Raw genomic sequence first — 18641 nt, forward strand, 5'->3', positions numbered from 1 at the left:
AATAAATAAATAAGCATAAACAGAATAAAACAAAAAGTAGTACTTTATTATGACAGGACGACATTTAACATTTAACTACGCCATGAACGAAACTTTTTTATTCAAGATCTGTTTTCTTATTGTGTTAGTTTAATTACATTTCTCAACTCATCTGAATAAAACAAACCAAGCTTTGAATATTTGAAAAAGATCTCATCTTTGTAGAAAATGTCATCGACTGTTTTTTTATTTAACGAGAGGATTAAGGACAATAACAAATTCTGAACGATGACTCAACGCAACTAGAGAGTAAAAAAGGAACTTGTGTCTATTTCATGCGCATACAAGCAAGAGTAAAAGACGCGTTCTCTAAATCTGAAGACAATCTCTTATTTTGTCATACAATTTTTTTATATTTTTAATAAAAATAACAATGATAATAATATGTTCGCTTTAATTATCGATATATTATTCGCTTTTATAGTTCTGCATAATTCGCTGTCACTTCTAGGTTTGAGTGATTTCTAATTAAGCTTGGTTTAATTTGCCCTTGCAGTTTAAGTTCCTTGGCATGTTATGACCGTGATTTAGGAGGAAAAAAGGGCTAACCACAAGCCAACCAAATTTATGGCAGAAACTAGTCTTCTCTTTCTTTGGTCATGATTATTTCATGCAATCAAACACGATTTTACTAACTTCCACATGAACAACAACCTCCTTCTCACCTTCGTTTCTTTCTATTTGACGTGGTTTCTCGTCCGTGCTAAAAAAAAAATGAATGAAAAGAAGAATGTGAGATAATATCAAAAAAGAAATAGAAAAAGAAACCAAAAAACGACAATAAAGTGAAACGTACCTCCTTTAAATTGCCGTCCATCGTGATTTACGAACGCTCTGTCTGGTCGACACACAAGGCTATTCACAGCGGTGCACGTGAATGAGTTTTCGCGCGAAATCATTTTTGTTGCTACGACATGTAACACAGTTTATCCTAGGGATCGTCACGCAATCGTCACGCAATCTAATATGACATTTCATACAGTTTTTTTTTTACTTTATTTTCTTCATGCTGTTTTTAAGTATTTATTTATTGTTTATTTATTTATTTATTTGTTTATTTATTTATTTATTTTTTACTTTATTTTATTTTTTAAATTTTTTTATTTATTTGTTTTTTTAATTTTATTTTTTTTAATTTTTTAATTTTTAATTTTTATTTTTTATTTTTCGTGATCCGATCCGCGATCCGATCCGCGATCCGATCCGCGATCCGATCCGCGATCCGATCCGTGATCCGATCCGTGATCCGATCCGCGATCCGATCCGATCCGATCCAGGTTTTGTCAACGCCGATCAAAAATATCCGAGCGGATTTTTGGAAATTATTGTTCCATTTGCTTTCCAACCGAAAATCTCGAGATTTTTTTGTAACTTCTCCCTCCCATATGGCCATATGGGCTAGTATAACACAACATGGATGAAAAGATGAAGTTTGAAATCCTGACTCGTTATATTCCAGAAATGGAACAATCCTCGGTCCTATTGATCCTTGATCCATGGTCATCCGTTCCTGCTTTTCCACTACGTACCGCTTGATCCTGAGCCCACAGGCTAGAATCAAATTTTTTATCCCCAATAATCATGGCTGCCGAGAGCTATCAGCAAAGTTCCCTTAGTGTGCAACTGGAGGGCGGTAAACTATTCATACAAACTGAAATGCTTCCACAACCCAGAGACGCCATCTTGGATTTAGGCTGCGGGACCGGTGAGCTATCTGCCTACATTGCTCCCGGGGGGGCACCCTGTATATTTTTGGGTGGGGGTGTGCCGCTGGGAATTTGAAGCCCTTGCCCTTTACTAGACCATGTTCAGCAGATTTTTGCAACCCTATACTAGACTAGACACCAAAAACCCCTACCCTATCCCAGACTTGCATTTATTTAGAACTGTACCACAATCAGTGTTTTAATGGAAACCATCTGTCAACAATGATGCCGCGATGATTTTATTTACGTTTAGGAAAACCTCTTTCTCTTCTGAGTTTCTATTCCTATTCTGGACTTAATTCGTAATAACACCGATCAGTTTTCCGGCAAATGCTACCCCATTCTAGACCAAAACTCTCTGATTTCTATACCCTATCCCAGACTAAACTGCTTGAAAACCATACCCTTCACAGCGGCACATACCTATATAGCTCATATATGGGAGTGCCCCCCCCCCCGGGACATTGCTGAACTCGTAGGACCAGAGGGGTATGTAGTCGGCGTTGATCCTGACTTGAATCGACTTCAATTGCTCGGGAAGCTCATCGTGAGGTTAAAAATCTCTCTTTTGTCGAAGGAAACTCGGACAACTTCGAAGGGATGGGGACTGAAAGTACGACATCATTTTTCTTAATCAAGTTCTTTACTGGATTCCTAACAAAGAAGACGCGTTCAAGAACATGTTTAACAGTTTAAAGGCAGGCGGAAAAATTGTCATAGAGTATTCAGAGTCCTTGCCTCCCTTTGAAGTGAGTGCGTTAGAAGAGTTAAACCCCGAGATAAAAGAACAAGTCCAGAAAATGCTTCACGGTGTAGCGAGGGTGAATGTAGATCGGTTGTGTATGGCAGCCGGATTTGATATCGTGAAAAGCTACTACACCAATGACAAGACGGTTGTTTTTGAAAGTATGGAAGGTCTTTTAAAGTGGTTCTGGTCGACTTCACACGGAGTTTTTGATCTACAAGTTGTAACACAAGAAAGAATACAACGGTTTTTAAGCAGAGTGGGAAATCCGCCTTTTGATTTCTCAGCCGATTCTATAAATTGTAGACTAATTGCTGAGAAACCCTGGAAACCAAACGACCTGCTAAACAACAGATGAACAACAGATGAGACCCTGTTCTCGAGTATATTCGTCCTTAAAAGTGTTATAGAATTCTAATTTCTTAGAGAGAGTTTCGACTGAATAGTGTGTTGCCAGTGTGAAATATACTTTTGTTGCATAAGACATCTTAGCATCAGTTAAGAGAGTAGGGTCAAAATCAGGCAAATTATAATATTCAAACATCCTCATAACATTAGAGTAAAACCTATTTTTGTTGGTGTTATGAAGATCAGATGACATAAAAAAGATTTGTTTAACAATAGAGTCATTTTCCTTATTGTGGAGATATCAGGTGTAATTAACTATTTTTTGATTAATAGCTATTATAAGAGGAAACCTTCCAAGCTCGGCTCTACAAGCTACATTCGATGCCTTACTGCTTACTTCTAAGTAACGTTTACAGTACTGGAGATGAGCTTTTCTGTCCCAAGACTTAAAATCAGGTTTGGTATATACTCCCCAAATTTCGCTGTTGTAAGTTAAAATTGGAGAGATCATACTGTCAAAAAGTTTATTTGCATGGAATGGGGACAGATTGCTGATATGTGTGTGTTTTCTGACGCTGAAAAGAGCGTGTAGAGCCTTTTCTTTTAATTTGTCAAGCGCCAAAGAAAAGTTTCTTGTTGTTCCTAAGTAGGTGTAATTCTGAACAACTTCAATGTTCTCATTGTCAATATGAAAACTACTCTCAATACACCTTTTTGCGCGTTTTTGGAAGATCATAGCTTTAGTTTTTTTAGGATTGATACTTAACATCCATGAATTGCAATAGGAAGATAACATATTTAGGCAATTTTGTAATCCTATTTTGGATCTTGATAATATAATAATTTAATTTCGCGCCATTTGGTAAGACAAAGGGGTCTGGGGTTATAAATCAGTTAACAAGGCACAGACCCTTTTTTGAGGAGGGGGGGGGGTTGGGCAATTAACCAAAAAAACATTCCTACACAGAAAAAACGGCTGATAAAAAAATCGTGCAAGGGGAGCCTTGAAAAAAAACGATAAGAAAAATCTTTAAAAAAATCTTGCACAACTTGAAGGTGAAAAAATATATTCCCAGAAAAATTGCCCACCCCCCCCCCCCCCCCCTAAAACAGGTAATGGTTTGAAATGGTTTGATTGCGTAACAAAGGTGTCTGGGAGGGAAGGGTTCATTTCAAAGTCTGGTCACTGTCTGGTCTAACACTGAGTGAATATACGCGTTTATAATCAATCGGTTTTCTTGAACAAGAGTACAATTATGTCCAACAGTAGGCAAGCCGCGGGCTACCAGCGAATTTCCGGCGTCTTTTCAAAGAGAAGACGGAAAACAATTGATTGAAAATGTGAGGCCGTGTCCAGGAGACGCCATCTTGGATTTGGGTTGTGGTACTGGTGAGTTGTCTGTTTATCTTGCTGAGCTTGTAGGACAAGATGGAAAAAGTTGTAGCCGTTGAAAAGTGGCTCAGAAAACTCACACTGGCGTAAAAAATCTCACATTTCATGAAGGAAACGCTGCGAACTTTCCAGAAATGGGTTCCGAGTCTTACAACATCGTTTTCTCAAATTACGTACTTCATTGGATCCCGGATAAAGAAGAGGCCTTCAGGAACATGTTCAGCAATCTTAAACCATCCGGGAAAATTGCCTTGTAGTTTAATGACCACATACCCTCTTTGAATGACCATGCATATCACCAGCTGAATCCAGAAAATTTGGAGCGTATACTAAACATGTATCGCTTGAAAACAAGGCCTGAAATCGAAGAGATGTGTTCAGCTGCTGGATTCGACATTGTAAAGAGTAACCAAGTGAAAAGGAAAGATAGAGTTTTCAAAAATTCCCAGAGTTTTTGTTCATTTCTCTGGGCAACTACACATGGTGCATTTGACCCCCTGTTCGCGACGAAAGATAGGTTGGCAAAATTCTGTGGTCGCTATGCAAGCAAGGAGGCCGCATCGCTTTTTTGCCCAAGAAGGGGATTCTCACAGCGTGTTGACTGCAGTTAAACGGGCCAGCTGACACTAAAAACACTGAGCTCTGTTTATTTCTAAACTGAAGCTAACTATAGCTGTAAACCAATAAAATAATTATGTTGTTTCACGATTAGAGTTTTAGTACATGTTTTAGTTCACCAGTCAGTAATTATGAATAATTTTCAACCATTGCATAATGGATTTCAACAGAAGTCGGATTAGGGACTTCTGATTTCAATGCAAATAATACACCAATTCCGCGAACAATTGTTGTCGTGTAACGGGTGAATGCATGTTTATGGGAAATACTATTTTTGTTTTGAAATCGGCCTCACGGGTGTCTCGAAAGCTTTGACCTGTTAAAGCCATGTCCTACGACCTTGCGTAACGACGTGAAACTGGGATAGGAATGACTGACGCAGAGGATATTAAACTAAATTGAGAACACTTAAAAAGCTAATTTTTAGTGTACTTGATGTAATTATCTTATGTTTGGATAATAAAACAAAGTATTTTTGGTACGACTTCAGCCTCAAAATATTTGATTCGAAATATTTGCTCGAAATATTTGCCCCCTCGAATAACCGCCTCCCCTAGCTCGAATACGCCACCTTGGAGGAGGGGGGGGGGGGGGTATTGTAAATATCACCCACCTTCCTTGAATAATCAACCCCCGCCCCGTCCCTTTTCCTTCCCTTCCTGTCAAGTGTTAAAAATTTATAGCTGGGATAGGACTGACTCGACCGTTTAATGGGAAAATAAAACAAATATTCAGTGCAGCCTGCGAGCAGGCCCGCCGCTGGCTCACACGCGCCAACGACAAAGCAGTGGTAACAAGTCGGCGAGCGAAGCAAGCCGACTCGTTCCTTCGGCTTTGTCGCTGGCGCGTGCCACAAAGGTCAGGCTGCTCGGCTGCTTACTAGCCTGTTCCAGGCGTTCGATTAGTTGGGGAGCAGCGCGAACCGGCTACCTGCTCGCAGACAGCATGACTTTCAGCGAGCAACTAATGTTTGAAAAAAATAGCCTCCCTGGATTAATTGCCCCTACCATTCGGATAATCGCCCCCTTTGATGCAAAAAATAAAACAATCGTCCCCGCGCGGCTATCATTCGAGGCTTGACTTATGGTTAATCGTAAACTAATGCTCATTTAGTAATTATGACGTCACGTTCTTTTCCTTGTTTTAATCGCATTTGTTTCTTACAGAACTTAAATTTACAATACTTCATTACTGGATTTACGTGCATATATTACATTATGTAATTAGTATTACTTAAAATGCACAGTTGAATTTCAATAACTAGAATTAAAAACTCAAACTCAAACCTCTATTTCGAACCTTTTTCGATCTCTCTCGAGGCCAGTTTTTAAACTAATTTCATCCTCGATAACCCGAACATTTTTCGATTTCCCTTAAAGGTTCGAGCTATCGGAATTGAAGTTGGACAACGGTACTAAATCCCGGGGGGGGGGTACTCCCATAAATTTCGGATAGGGGTGTGCCGCCAAGGTTCTTAAACCCTGACTCTATTTAAGGATAAAGAAAGCGAAAATTGATACCCTTTTTAAGGCCCAAAACCGAAAAATGACACCCTATTCAAGGGGAGGTGAAGCTTTCCGTGAAGCCTCAAATATCGGCTAACCGCGCACGGCAAGACACAAATCTTTATAAAATCGCTTTACTAATACCTGAACAGAAAATTCAGTTTTAACATACCTTTTTTTCGTTTAGCTGGGCGTTTATTTTGGCTAATAGAATATAGGTACCCTATCTAAGGATCACACCGGGAACAAATTGCCAAAAGGAGCAAAAATGATACTCTATTTAAGGACCGAGAACCTCAAAAACCATACCCTATCTGGCGGCACATACCTATATAGGCCACATATGGGAGTACCCCCCCCCCCCTCGGGTACTAAATATAATTAAATGGAAAACCGGAACTAAGGAGACAGCAACAAACAGAGGTGATGAAGAAAAAGAGTCCGTTTGTCAAAAAAAAAAAACGTGTAGGGATTTGTATTATAAAGTTGAATCGTTCTGCGTTTGTTCCTCGAATACTAAGCGCACCCCAAAGCAATAACAAAATGAGGTTAGTGGCTTATTATCGGCGATGGTGAAACTAACTCGAAGTTTGTCAAAAACTGACTCCGCCGCGCGTCGTATTTCCAACTCTCTTCTCGATGTTTGGAAATGTGATGAAACACACTCTCTCCGGCTCGTGTTTGATATATTACATAACCAGTGCCTGGCTTGAATCAACGTGAACTTTTTGTTATCCAGAACTCAATAGCGTGTCTTCTGTTTTCACCACCCAGCGGCCAACTCCTCCTCCCCCACCTTAGAGGTAAAAGTTTCAACAGTAAATTAACGAAGAAATCCCAAATACCAGATCGTGGAGATATACTGCATCGAAACTGTGGAACTCTATACCAGACGACACAAGGAAAATAAGAACTTACACGATTTTTAAAACGAACCTAAGAACATTAAATCTTACGGGACTTTAACCGAGTACTTTGTCAATTTTTATTATTGCTATTTTACTGTTTTTAATAATATTTTAATTTTTTTTTATTTGTAAATTTTAAATTTTTATATTTTTAATCTTAATTAGACAATATTGTAATTCGTAGTTATTCTTAATTATAGCTTAATTCATTTTAATACACTTCCAAGAAGTTTTTATTTTTCTATTTTGTATTTTTATTTCGTGGCGCACCTGAAAACTAGCTTTTTAGCTAAGTGTTGCAGACCACGTTAAATAAAGATTGTATTGTATTGTATTGTAGATGTCAAATGACAGTAGTAAGGTAGAGATTCAATTGTTCATATGAAATCTCGGGAACATTTTCTATACGGGAATCTTTGTTTACAAAATTTGCCTCTTTAGCATAAGCGCTTCACTTTCAGATCGAGCTACAAAAATATCAATTCTGAATATTGAAAATACATGGTACGATTAACTTTCGCTATAAATTCTGAGACGCAGGTTTGAAAACTTGATATTTTACAAAGAATGTATGGGCCATTAGCGCATGCAAAGTTTCTGCCACCCTGCAGAAATTTTGCAGCTTTTTAAGGCAACGCTTATATCGCCTTGAATATTGCAGGCAAAGTAAACGTCATCACCGTCGCCTAATCGTCGTCGGTATCGTCTTCGTCGATGTAGTTGACATCATCACCGTCGCCTGACCGTCGTCGGCACTGTTGCGGCTATTTCATTTTTTCCTTTGTATTTCGCTTCGAATATGTTAATGTTTTTTTTTTCACCTCGTTGCACGCTTTTATGTTAGATTCGTATGTTAATTTCGTCCTGTACATTTCATGTTAGTTTTCATTCGCGTCTGTATATCGTCGACCATCGTTCAATGCGTGTGAGTGTTATTTTCTGGTTCCCTGAACCCCGTTTTCAACATTTGGTAAGCCGTTTCGTTCTTTGTTAGTTTTTGTATTTACTTTATGTCTTTCGCCTCACTCGGTTAGTTGCTCTATTGTAAATTTATTTCATCTTATCCTAGGAATTTACTTCATTCATTAAAAGTTGAATTCAATTGTTGGAAACGTCAGTGTGTATGGTGTTTAACGAAGTGACACTTGTCTCTTCAGGCATCGTCTCCGTCGATATAGTTGTCGTTATCAACAACGTTGCCGTGAGAAAAATAAAAGTAAGTCAGATGTACTTGAAAATATAAAGGTTAACTTACCTCCCCCGGCACCAAAGGCACACTTTACAGGGACACCTCCTTGAACAAGTATTTTACCATGTGGACTTCCGTGTAATGTTTTGGTAATGATGACGACACTTCCCCCCGCACCACTCCCTCCTGGAGCAGATCTGTGCGACCTCACACTGAGGCATTCTCCATTTTGACCTTCATTTAAGAAAAAATGCAAGGTTTGTTAAAGATCATGAGTTTTAGTCTGGAATATTTCGATGCAATCAACTAGACTACTAGAATTAAGCGCTATACATTACTACTTAAGTATATATGCTGATGAATAAGACCGATTTATACACAACATTATAAATTGGACTTAAGTAAGAAATCTGTCAGTAAACAGCTAATATATGCAACATATTAGTCTAATGAAGAGCTAAATCCACCGTTAAACTTTTGTATGAGTCGGAGATGTTAGTCTATTGCAGGACAGCCTTTTTTTTTTGCCAAGTGGCAACAATATCGCCTCTACCTCACACATTTGAGTGGAGGGAGACATTGTGAAAGTGACAGTTTTCATTTCACAGGAAGAACACGCGACAGCATTAATAACTAACTGACTGACTGACTAACTAACTGACTAACTAATTTATAACAAACCAAAGTCTACCAGAAAGAAAGCATTACCTAAAAAGGCGATACAAAATACTGAACACAGCATAGCAGTAGCAAAAAACAAGTAGAAAAGTAAAGACACTCAGCCATTACCTTTGGATTCAATTGTACCATCAAATGTCAGCTCCTCAGAACGAAGATATACAAGACCACTTCCGTCTCCTCCCCTACCCCCCGAGTTGGGATCATCTCCAAAGGCAGAACCGCCTCCGCCACCCCCTCCCCCACCGTAGCTCAGTCTCTTAGTAAAGTCAGTGTCACCGAATTGCATTCCACCTAAAGGAAATTGGGTAAATCAGTTTTAGTCAATCTAATGACGTAGTCAAGCCTAAGATTCAGCGGTTAATTTGTTGGGCGAGTGCCATTCGAGATTTTTTACCTGCTTAATCACAAACTGAATGAGAAGCTCGTGCGATGCTCGTGCTTCATACGTTGTGAGGCGTTTTCTGTTCCAAACAATTCTTCATATGGTAACAAATTAATTTGAGAGTCGTAAAATTAAAACCAAAGTAATCACTCTGGCCAAACACAAAGGACAGAGACAATCCAGTGAACCAATCAAACTCGAAGCAAAGACATGCAGCCGGCGCGAAGCGCGGGAAAACGTGCACAAGCGAGTCACGATTGGTTTTAGTTTTACTTCTGATTGGACGAGAAAGTGGCACGAAGTTTTTTAACCAATCATTAAGTGAATTCCTTTCGACACTCCAGTGAAAAACATTGTATTTGACCATGATATTTCAAATTAAAACCCTTCACAAACCATTCAGAAACAAAATACGAACTCTCATATAGCTACGTAATACAATTTTATGGATTAGTTGTACTGCTGTTGACAAATCAGAATCAAATACTTTTTAAACTCAAAATTGTTAATAAGTCCAACCTCCTGCTCCTCCTCCGCCGTATCCTGCGCCACACGCCGAGTCACCTGAAAAAAATTAAAGTTCCGCTCAAACATTCCCTGTAAACCCATGGTTATGCTGATCATGTTCTTACATCCATGCAAATGTTTCTTAAGAAATAATAAAAAAAACTTCTTAGTAAAATGGTACCAGCCTCCCTTACTCCCGGGGTATCCAATCGAACGTTCGGTAATCGAACTCAATCGAACACCAATCGTTCGATTGGGTTCGGTAATCGAACATAATCGAACTCACAATAAAATTTGGTCATTCGAACTCAATCGAACGTTCGATTATCGAACAACCAACAATCAAACTCAATCGAACGTTCGATTATCGAACTCCTGTTTGTTTATATTGCGTTAATGTGTGTCCTTCACATATTAAACACAACTGCCTGTGTTGGAGTGAATGAAATGGTGCAACTTCTGTTTAAGTGTAACGGTGAAAAGCAGGGCAGAAACCATAACCTTCCTTCTAATATAGAAATGTAAACAATAGTGCATTTCAGTTATTTTACCGTCGTTTTGTTCTCTTCTACCAAATATATTTTACTAAACATTGACATTCAGTTCGATATTTGGGTTTGAGTTCGATTGTGTTTGATTATGTTCGATTATGTTCGATTGGTTCGATTGGTTCGAAAATCGAACTCACAGCAAAATAGATGTTCGATTTTGTTCGATTACCGAACCCAATCGAACGATTGGTGTTCGATTGGGTTCGATTGATTTTTGGTTCGATTTTGTTCGATTGGATACCCCGGGCTTACTGAAACGCCTTTTCAACATTACATGATGAGTGAAAAAGGGTGGGGGGGGGGGGTAGGGGGTAGTGGTGGGTTGTTGATCAACCCCACCCCTTGGGTTAAACTACAATAATTTCACGTTACCTCCTTCACCTCCACGACTTTCAGTCCCAGCCTTTCCGCTTAGAGATGAACCACATGGGCCTTGTGCAGGCTGCCCTTGCTGTCCTCCGTTCCCGCCAGCTGCCCCCGTACAGGCAGAAACTCCCCCACCCCCAGCGTAAGTTTCGATCTGGAAAACAAAGAAGTTTAGATACAAAAGTCACAAAAAATATGGTAAGGAAAAGTATGTGTTCTGCTCAATCTTTTGGTTATTTTAACCCTGAAAAACCAAATACCGTATTTATTTGGTTAACCGCCCAACCTCGAATAAGCGCCCACTCTCAAGGTCCAAAAATTGTATAAGCGCCCAGGGCGCTTAATCGAATACATACGGTAGACTCCAGGGTTTGTTGTGAGAAGACTTGAAGCACTTGCACTTCCTTCGAGTGTTTTTTCACCATAAAGCCTTATAAGAACCATAGAAAATTTGATCAAATATTACGCGCTCTGTTTGATTGGAAGGTCGTCATCAGGCTACTGATTCTTCTTTGTACTGGTAAGAATTCTTGAACAGTAGAGGCCACCCTGGTCTAAGCGAAAAAAGAACAAGCAAACAAACTAAAACAAACAAAGGCGCCAACCCAAAAAATTATTTTACTTACAACAGTAGATGCCGCTCCGCCTCTTCCTCCATCTTTTCCATCGCCACCACATCCTGATCCACCACCCCCACCCCCACCGCCAGAAAAATGTCCACCTCCTCCTCCACCACCTGCACCATCATCGCTATTGAACGTCGAGTCACCCCCTCCCCCTCCGGCGTTATATCCTCCAGGACCTCCCTGGCTACCTAAAGATTAATAATGATTATTAATTTGTGATTAATAATCTCTTAATAATGAGGATGCAAATAAAAACAGAACTGACCATGTGAATCCCCTGCACCACCCCCTCCAATTCCGTTTGTGTTTACAGTCCATGATGCTCCAGATATATCGCCTCCTTTCCCATTGTTTCCTGTCGCCAGATGTAAGAACGATTCACCGCCATAGCCACCCCCACCCCGAGAGTCACCGCCTTGTCCACCGCGGAAACCTAACAAAAGAAAGAGCTCTGTATTAGTTTAGAAACAGACTTTGTCCAAGCAGTCCACCCTGATACCTAGCTAAACAACCAATCAACCATATTTTCCATTTTGTCCGTCCGTCCGTCCAACAAACCAACCAACCATCCAACCAGCCAACTAACCAACCAACTAATCAAACAACGAGCCAATCATTCAACCAACCAAACCAACCAGCCAGCCAGCTATCCAACTAGCCTGCGTGGCCGGCGTTCAAAGGGGAAGGAGAAGGGGAGTTCGAGCGCGAAGCGCGATCGGAGAAGGAGTGAGGGGAACGTTCCCCTCACCCCCTTCTCCGATCGCGCTTCGCGCTCTCTCCTCGCACCTCGCGCTTCGCGCTCGAACTCCCTTTCCCCTTCCCCTTTGAACCCCGGCCATGCAGGCTAACATCGAACCGGCCAACCAACCAAACAGCCAGTCAGCCTCCCAGCCAGCCAACCAACTAACTAATCAACCAACGAATGAACTAAGGAATAAATGACTAAAACTGATAAAAGTAGGTTTATTTTGTGGAAAAGCGTTCTACATGGAAGCATACCTTTCCCAGTAGTAACTATCTTCGATGTTCCATCGATATTCATTGCATGTTTCGCTCTAAGTGCCAGAATACCGCCATGACCACTGGTTTGCTGTCGACATGTCAAAATGCAGTTATTGCTCAGGGTTACCTTGTCATAACTTGGAAATAATTGGGCAATCAGGTAATTACCACTGTACGTCGCTATTTGAGTAAACGCATCAGCCAATGTGATGTTACAGCTAAACAAAAGAAAACAGAGCAATAGCATCGCAAAAATGAAAACCATTTTAAGGCAATCAGGTTGCAGGTGAGGCGAGTAAGGGGGTTGCATTTTCTGTTGTTCAATTCAAAATATTAAAAAAAATTACATAATAATCAAGTTCCCCTTTGTGGATTGATCGTGTTCGATCCAATACACACCTATAAGTTGCCAGCGTATCCAGCGTGGTGACCCGATGGTGTAGTGGATATCACGCCTGAGGCTAGTAACAGGGAGACGCGGATTCGAATCCTGCTCGGGGCATGTAATTTTTCTTTCATTTCAGAGACGTGTGTCGAAAAGCCTTCTAAAGTAATTTATTTAGCCATCTTTCTTTCTGTTTCGTAAGGGGGCTTTCATGGGGGGCTTCATAATCGGAATTTCTGTCTGTCATAATAACGGGGGGTTGTAGCCAAGGGGGATAAACTAAAATATTCGATTTGAAACCTTTGGTTCGTCATTGACGTTTTTGAGGGAGGAACATTCAATTTAAAGGAGCAGAGTCATGATATTTTAAGTTATTTTTTCTGAGCACTTTCACAGTGAATAATAACTAAAATAATAGTTGTGTAATGTAGAAAAACAACAAAGGAGTAATAAAAACGCGAATATAACCAAGGATGGTTTCGACTGACGAAGATTAAGACAGATTACGAACGATAGACTTGAAAAAACTTGCCAGTTGTTTTCAAGATGGGTTGTCTGTGACATAGATCTTTTAACTGAGGGCGGAACATTCAGGCTGTGTTCCCACTTAATGCCCGGGCAAGGTGCCTGAACACGATTCTCGTATTGTGAACATACTATTCTTCAAGTACCTACGCCATAATTCGGGCACGAGTACAAGGTCTCGACTTTGTACTCGAGCACTTTACAATACTTGGGTACTTTGTTTTTCTGTGTCTGAACGCGACGCTATTTTTATGCCGGTGCTTATGCGATCAGGTCCCAGTGGTCGGGCACTAAGTGTGAAAATGACCAATACTTACCCATTAACATCTTTCACTTTCATAATCTCGTATTTACCATAGTCGGCCAAACTTCCTCTGGTAAGCATAAAAAGCAATTCATCTCCTCTTTTGATCTGAGTGGTATCACAGTTGGACAGCACAGCGTTTTGTGAAGATGTCGACGTTACTTCCCACGAAAACATCGCCTTTGTACAGACGTCTAAGGTTTCGTCGTTGCATAGCACTTTAAAAAGAAAATAGAAAAGTGTTGGAAATGACATATAATAATTGAGACTTGAGAAACTCTTGGCAAACACGAAAGAAGACGTTTCTACTCTTCTTTTCAATTCAACATTTTTCTGGCAACTTGATTGTGATGCTTACATTGAAATCGCTATTAAACCTATTCAGATCATTTTATGATATGACCTTTTGCAACCGCGAAAATTCGCCCCACCCTTCCCGTCACTCTATAAACATTAAAACTACGACAAAGAAACTTGAAGGGTGTATAAACGGCCAAGGAGGGGGGGGGGGGGGAGGGGGAGGAGGTGAAGAGGATCCCATATGAAAGGGGTAAGAATGCTCGTCGTCTCGCTTAGGGGTGGAAATTTCAAATTTTTGGTCCCACTTAGGGTGTCCCGGGCAAAAATGCCAATATTTTTAGCTGTCAAGGTCTTGACTAGGGTTGCACACAAAGAAATATGCAAATATAAATTCTATTTTTACTCTATTGGCATCTTTTAGGGGTCATAAAAAGCTTGAGCCACACCCAGATGGGTCTCTTTTAGGGGTTCTTTTCAAAATTCTCGACAAGCATCCCTGCCCCTTTCCAATGGGACTTCCAGCCAGGATAAACGGTTTCCTGTGGCGTCCAAACGTTCGTTACGTAGACGTTACGTCATGAGTTGCAATCAGCTTCCATTAATTCAGATAGCTGGAAAATTTATGCTTAAGATGATAATTATTATAAAAGTTTTGAGTCCATGGAGTAAACCTAGCCTCCCACGGAGACTTTCTTTGGGTTTGTCACGCAATCTTTCCTCCCCACGAACAACGAATGCGTGACGAACACTCTAGGATTTCGTGACAAGCCCGAAGAGCGCCTGCAAAGAAGGCAAGTAGCAAGCCTAATTACTCACAATTTTCGCAATTTTTTCCATTAAGATTCCCAAATGGACATATGCATTGATAGTCCTCCTTGTCATAAATCGGCTGACATGTAGCGCCATTTCTGCATGGATTCGACATGCACGGCGTCTTGGAAAGACAAAAAAAACATTAGGACAGTGACAACAAAAAGAAATGATAACAAATACCTTATTCTTACTTATTTTTGCGATTTCAAAATAATCGCGAAATTTTTTACGCGCGAAAAAAACATCGCGCGAGATTTAAACACGCGAAAATTAATACCATGTTATATATCAAAAGTTGATAACAATTTGAAATGTTTGGAACTCCAACTTTCTACCCTTGAAAATATCTTTCCGTCTTGTTTTCGACAAGCACCCTTCTTCTGACTACTGTTTTCTTGAGCTTGTAAATTGGTCAAAACCTCTTTAGTACAGTCACCAAAGTTTCTGTTTGCAGGTTCCTTGTAAATACATTGAGCCAGACCTTTGTATATTTCGAGAGGTAGTTCCTTAGTCTTTGACGACTGATCCATAAAACACTGACAAAATCGCGAAATTTAATACACTTTTGCTCTAATTTTTCTTGCAATCGCGAAAATTAATACTCGCGAAATTCGGCGCCCAACTTTTCGCGAAATTAAGTACGCGCAAGAATTAGTAAGAATAAGGTAAGAAATAAGAAATTGTACAATTTCTTATTTCTTATTTGAAAACAAAAAAAAAGCATTGTTTTAGCCAGAAACCACCTTTCTGGATAAAAATGAAGGCGATCAATATTTTGTGCTATTAAATCTTACAGATATTTCTTGAGTGTTTTTCCTTCATTAATGCACATGAATGCTCATTCACACTTATTCATGTACTACATGAATATGACAATGACATTGATGTAGGCAGGGCAGTCATGAATTGACTGCGACTCTTTTCTTTTTCTTATTTATAATGCACAGAAAAAGTACCTTTATTTTAATTTATTATTTAAACTGCGGTTGTTTAATGAAGTTTGACCACCGAGAAAACAGTATCCCGACGTGTGTAACATCTTCGGATCTTTCTCGGAAATCTTCGATAATCTTTGGGTATTTCGGAAAAATGTTCGGAAACATTCGTATGACCCTCGGACAACATTTTGAAAATCTTCGGCAACCTTCAGAAAATGGCTCGTTATTAGTAGGTTTATAGAATAAACAAAATAATACTGATGGTTGCTGGGATATATGAAATTTATCTTCCAATGATTCCCGCACAACCATGTATTATTCTCTATTTATTATCCTTCTTTAAACGCCGACACAGTTCGCTCACCACCATTCAGGGGGCAATGTTATCCCCGCAGTTAAGGTAACACGCCAGTTGCTTTTCATGCTCACAGTTCTTTATTGAAAATTGCCCAACGACAGGTGTTTATTTATTAAATTCAATATGCAAATTTTAAAACGGTCAATACAAATATTAAAGTGATTTGACATTATTCGTTTCCATTTCGAAATATTATTATCAGAACTGTATATTTAGTTCATCTCGAGTATTATTAACACGAGCGTACATGTTAAATTTGTTATTAGCGTGAACCAGTTTGTTGTAATTGCTTCCAGAACTTTAAATTGAGAACTAAAAACAGGTAGCAGAGAAATTTATTTCAGTGAGTGGACACCATGTTAGAAAAATATAACGTTTTTAAATAAACAATTTTACTTTGTTTACCTTTGACGAATTAATGCTGATGGGAACGGTCGGTGTAAATTTCAAGTTCTTGAATTTTTAGTGCACGAAACTAACTCATGGGCTACTTAAAAATATCATTATAAAAATAGGAATTGTACTGTACTTTAGTTTTCCAAGTTGACCTCTTCAAAAATTTTCTTTAATTATAAAATTGTTTATGGTTTTGCAGTGGGAGATGTAAACATGAATGGCGAACGAATCCCTAATGCCCGGGCTTTCACATCATCATCATCTTTCGGCTTTGGGTCAATCTGAATTTGTTCTATATTTTGTAAAAAGATATTCCTGTTTAGTATTGAGAAAAGTTAAAGGCACATGCATTTTTGGGGATTAAAAATATAGAATAATTTCGTCCATCATTCAATTTTTCCATTGCAATTACCCCCAGACCCCTGTACTCTTTATTCGATTCTCTGTTAAGTTTTTAATAAAACTAATGTAGCCCATGCGACACGAAAGAATATTTGAACACACCTCGCCCCTCTCCTCAAATTTCCAGTACATTTGTAACCACCATAGCCAATTAAAGCAATTCAACGTTATTAGTCATAAATGGTGGAAAGGATCTGTTAAGACTTTGTTAAAACTTTAAGACTCGTAATTAACATTAAGGCTGGTTCTCATATGATCGCCCCGATCGTCTCTGTCGCCTCTGTCGCTTCAAAATTTTTTTTTTCTCTCTCCTCTCCTTTTTTAAAAAACAAAGAAAGCGAAGAGAAGGGGGGGGACATATATGAAAACCCACTGATGCACTGAATTGCAAATTTTATGGCTCAAGTCCCGCAAGGCGACCCCAATTAAAAAAAAAAAGAAATCGCAGGACCTCAAGTATGTTCGGTTTCCTTGCTTACCTTAATATTGTAATGGTGGAAATCCTGACTGATAACAAAGTTGTCTGGCTGGCTAAACCTGTCTGTATTAATCAACTCACAAGTATGTTTTCCTTCTTCAGCTTGATCACCGAAGTTAACCGAGAAACATCCATGATTATTGATGCATTCGAAAGTACATTCACCCAGACTTGAAACTTGCAATGTTGCTAGCACTGAAGCGGTTAGTCTTGTAAATGGATTGCCCACAAAATGAGCAAAACTTCCTCGAGAATTACTCCTTTGAAAGCTTTGGCAATTTACTATTGGTAGGTTGAAAGTGGCAATACTGACTAGAATGTAAAATGATGCAATCCAAGCTGAAAGATCCATGTTTAAATGACTATACACCAAGCCATAAGGAAGATAACTGACGTTTAACTCGCTTCAGATCAGCAATTGTATCTTTGACACCACACGATCCTTTCAGCTGAATAATTAATAAACCTGTCATGACTAATACATGTTTATCTTTTAAACAAAAATGGTTAAAAACTGAATAATTATGTTTTAGGTAAGATGATTTGCATCATCGGAGGTTTAAACAGAATAACTGATGAGCTCAAGTATTGAATGTAAGGTGTCTTTTAACAATTCAGGCATTTAACACCACTGTCTACATTGAGGGATTACTACAACCCAGCAAAAGCTCCTAATCACATTTTGGTTCATATTTAAAAGCCCAATTACTAAAGGAAAAATATTGTTTCATGACGTCATTAGTTGATACCATAGAAACGGTGAAATGAGATCAATCACTCAAGGCAAGCTTATTTTTGAGTTTCTAGTGCCCGTAGCCAGGAGCCCAACACCATCATGGTTTAGTATTTGTGCACGATAAGAGTTGCAAATTGATTAAAAAATTCAAAGAGAATTTTCTATTATCGTATGAAAATAGAAAGATAAGGGTGTTCAAAATTTATTCCATATATAACTTTATATCATGCCATAGAAAATACAGCCAATCGGATACAGGAAAGCCGTTGTATATTCGCGGTATTCAACCCAACCTTCCCTCGTGCGCTGGTTTTTCTCGCGAAATTTATTTTTTTTTTTTAAAATTCTTTTTTTTAAATCCTTTTTTTTTTTTTTTTCTTTTAAAAAAAAAAATATTTTCAATTTACAAGGTTTACTTGACAGACCAGGACTGACACGAG

General features: G+C 39.1%; 1 protein-coding gene and 2 pseudogenes across 1 annotated transcript; 2 read left to right on the forward strand and 1 right to left on the reverse strand.

Annotated features, from left to right (window-relative positions):
* The first annotated feature begins 1597 nt into the window (after positions 1 to 1597).
* LOC144635987 (uncharacterized) lies at positions 1598 to 3543 on the forward strand (annotated as a pseudogene).
* A 551-nt stretch (positions 3544 to 4094) lies between these two features.
* Positions 4095 to 4882, forward strand: LOC144635954 (juvenile hormone acid O-methyltransferase-like; annotated as a pseudogene).
* A 1153-nt stretch (positions 4883 to 6035) lies between these two features.
* LOC144635901 (uncharacterized) lies at positions 6036 to 17869 on the reverse strand. The gene is made up of 11 exons (XM_078495018.1): positions 17467 to 17869; positions 14897 to 15014; positions 13794 to 13998; positions 12564 to 12784; positions 11830 to 11997; positions 11565 to 11752; positions 10945 to 11092; positions 10034 to 10078; positions 9241 to 9423; positions 8518 to 8685; positions 6036 to 7150 (listed from the first exon to the last, which is right to left on the reverse strand). Exons 1-11 carry the CDS (start codon positions 17815 to 17817, stop codon positions 7086 to 7088), a joined length of 1860 nt encoding a protein of 619 aa, XP_078351144.1. The 5' UTR covers positions 17818 to 17869; the 3' UTR covers positions 6036 to 7085.
* Between the last annotated feature and the right edge of the window lie 772 nt (positions 17870 to 18641).

Source organism: Oculina patagonica, chromosome 13 (assembly GCF_052425735.1).
Source record: "Oculina patagonica isolate OP01 chromosome 13, crgOcupat, whole genome shotgun sequence".
Lineage (NCBI taxonomy): Eukaryota > Metazoa > Cnidaria > Anthozoa > Scleractinia > Oculinidae > Oculina > Oculina patagonica.